At 42.2% G+C, this 2,474-nt stretch overlaps 1 protein-coding gene across 1 annotated transcript; it reads left to right on the top strand.

Annotated features, from left to right (window-relative positions):
• The first annotated feature begins 331 nt into the window (after nucleotides 1-331).
• On the top strand, nucleotides 332-2,123 carry LOC146680799 (E3 ubiquitin-protein ligase TRIM39-like). The gene has a single exon (XM_085448522.1). It carries the CDS (start codon nucleotides 332-334, stop codon nucleotides 1,991-1,993), a length of 1,662 nt encoding a protein of 553 aa, XP_085304648.1. The 3' UTR covers nucleotides 1,994-2,123.
• Nucleotides 2,124-2,474: the final 351 nt, after the last annotated feature.

Genomic DNA, 2,474 nt, shown 5'->3' with positions numbered 1-2,474 from the left:
GACTAACTTGAGCTCTCAGGGGCATTCACACTGATGACATTCAACATCATCCCTTCGATTTCTATCTTCAAACAGATCTAAGACTAAAAGAACAGTGTGATACTTTTTATTTAGAGCAGTGTGACATGTGAACTTTGGGATCACAGGGATTAATTTCACATACACTGACTTTATTATTTCAAACTTTCATCATGTTTATCTTGACTATCCAGCACTGGAAAAGGAGACATAAGACAGAAAGGAAGAAAAAGCAGAACAAGTCTTCTTTAAATATGATTAAAACTGAATTTAAAATAAAAACATTTTCTTTTCTTTCTCACTCAGTGCAGACATGTCTGCTGCCAGCTGTCTTTTATCTGAAGATCAGTCTCTGTGCTCCATCTGTCTGAATGTCTTCACTGATCCAGTCTCCACACCATGTGGACACAACTTCTGCAATATCTGCATCAGTCAACACTGGGATATCAGTGAGAGGTGTCAGTGTCCTGTGTGTAAAAAGGCATTTGAAGTCAGACCTGAGCTGCACATCAACACTTTCATCTCTGAGATGGTTTCTCAGTTCAGACATGAAACTCAGCAGAAAGTCAGCAGCAGCAGCTCAGAGCAACAAGCTGCCAAACCAGGAGAAGTTCCCTGTGACATCTGCACTGGAACCAAACTGAAGGCCCTGAAGTCCTGTCTGGTGTGTCTGGCCTCCTACTGTCAGACTCACCTGGAGCCTCACCTGACAGCTTCACGGCTGAAAAGACATCAGCTGATCGATCCTGAGGAGAACCTGGAAGGCATGATGTGTATGAAGCATGATAAACCTCTGGAGCTGTTCTGTAAGAACGATCAGACATGTGTCTGCATGCTCTGCTGTGTTTTTGACCACAAGACTCATGAGTTTGTTCCTCTGAGAGAAGAATATGAAGGAAAGAAGGCAGAGCTGGGGGAGACTGAGGCTGAAATTGAACAGATGATCCAGAAGAGACGACTGAAGATTCAGGAGATCAAAGAGTCAGTGAAGATGAGTAAAGATGCTGCAGACAGAGAGAAAGCAGAAGGTGTTCAGGTCTTCACTGCTCTGAAGGAGTCTGTTGACAGACGTCTGAACGAGCTCATAAAGGAGATTGAAGATAAACAGGAAACAACAGAGAAACAGGCTGAAGGTTTCATCACAGATCTGGAACAGGAAATCTCTGAGCTGATGAAGAGAAGCTCTGAGGTGGAGCAGCTCTCACGCTCTAAAGATCACCTCCACCTCCTCCAAGGCTTCTCATGCCTGAAAGCTGCTCCAACCACCAAGGACTGGACAGAGGTCAGTATCCATCCACCATCATATGAGGGGACTGTGGTGAGAGCTGTGGGTCGGCTGAAGGAGACTCTCAGTAAAGACATGAAGAAGCTGTTTGAGGCTGAGCTGAAGAGGGTCCAGCAGTATGCAGTGGATGTGACTCTTGATCCTGATACAGCACATCCTTATCTCATCCTGTCTGATGATGGAAAACAAGTACACTGTGGTGAAGAGGAGAATGATCTTCCAGACAACCCAGAGAGATTTTCTGTGGAGCGTCTTGTTTTAGGAAAGCAGAGTTTCTCTTCAGGCAGATTGTACTTTGAGGTTCAGGTTAAAGAAAAGCCTGACTGGGTTTTAGGAGTGGTCAGAGAGTCAGTCAACAGGAAGGAAGTCATCACACTGAGTCCTGCGAATGGTCTCTGGACAGTAGGAGCATATGAAAACATTTGTGGAGCTCTTGAAGATCCCACAGTCCCACTCTCTCTTCAGCGTGGTTCTGAGAAGGTGGGGGTGTTTGTGGATTATGAGGAGGGTCTGGTCTCCTTTTATGATGTAGATGATGTAGATGTGATCTACTCCTTTACTGGCTGGTCCTTCACTGAGAAACTCTACCCATTGTTCTGTCCCAAAGTTAATGTTGATAATGATGATGAGAACAGTTGTGGTAAAAAAATTAAACCTCTGATCATCTGTCCTGTCAATCAGTCAGTCTGATAGTTTACCATGTGGAAACTGGACCATATACAGAATCATCTCAACCTTTCAGCGGACACAGAAAAGAAGTCATAAAAAACATAACTGAGAAAACTGCAGCTGCTGATCATGATCATGATATACAGTTAGAAGCTGCAAATTAATCCAGTAAGCCGAGTCGAGTCAGTTGAGTTTTTGTTAAACTGTTTTCAAGTTGAAAAAATGATTACAACATAACAAAATAGAAACTCTCCTTTTCTTTTGCTTTCAGTGTTCAAAGGCACAGACATTAAAGCATATACTGTACACACGTTTGAGGAAACATGTTAATATTTTATTATTTTCATTCACCTTTTCTTAAATATCAAAATCAGGATTTCAGAAAATATTTTCTAATATGTACACCATGCTTTTTCAGAATACAATAAATACAATTCTAAACTTTTATTTCTTCTTTGAAGAGAATCAGCCGATGAACTTCAGCCTTTTTACCTCTGAAGTG

Source organism: Copadichromis virginalis, linkage group LG23 (assembly GCF_057382275.1).
Source record: "Copadichromis virginalis isolate Kocher_CV1m ecotype Utaka linkage group LG23, C_Virginalis_male_GT1.1, whole genome shotgun sequence".
Classification (NCBI taxonomy): domain Eukaryota; kingdom Metazoa; phylum Chordata; class Actinopteri; order Cichliformes; family Cichlidae; genus Copadichromis; species Copadichromis virginalis.
This window is presented reverse-complemented; position numbering and strand designations above follow the sequence as displayed.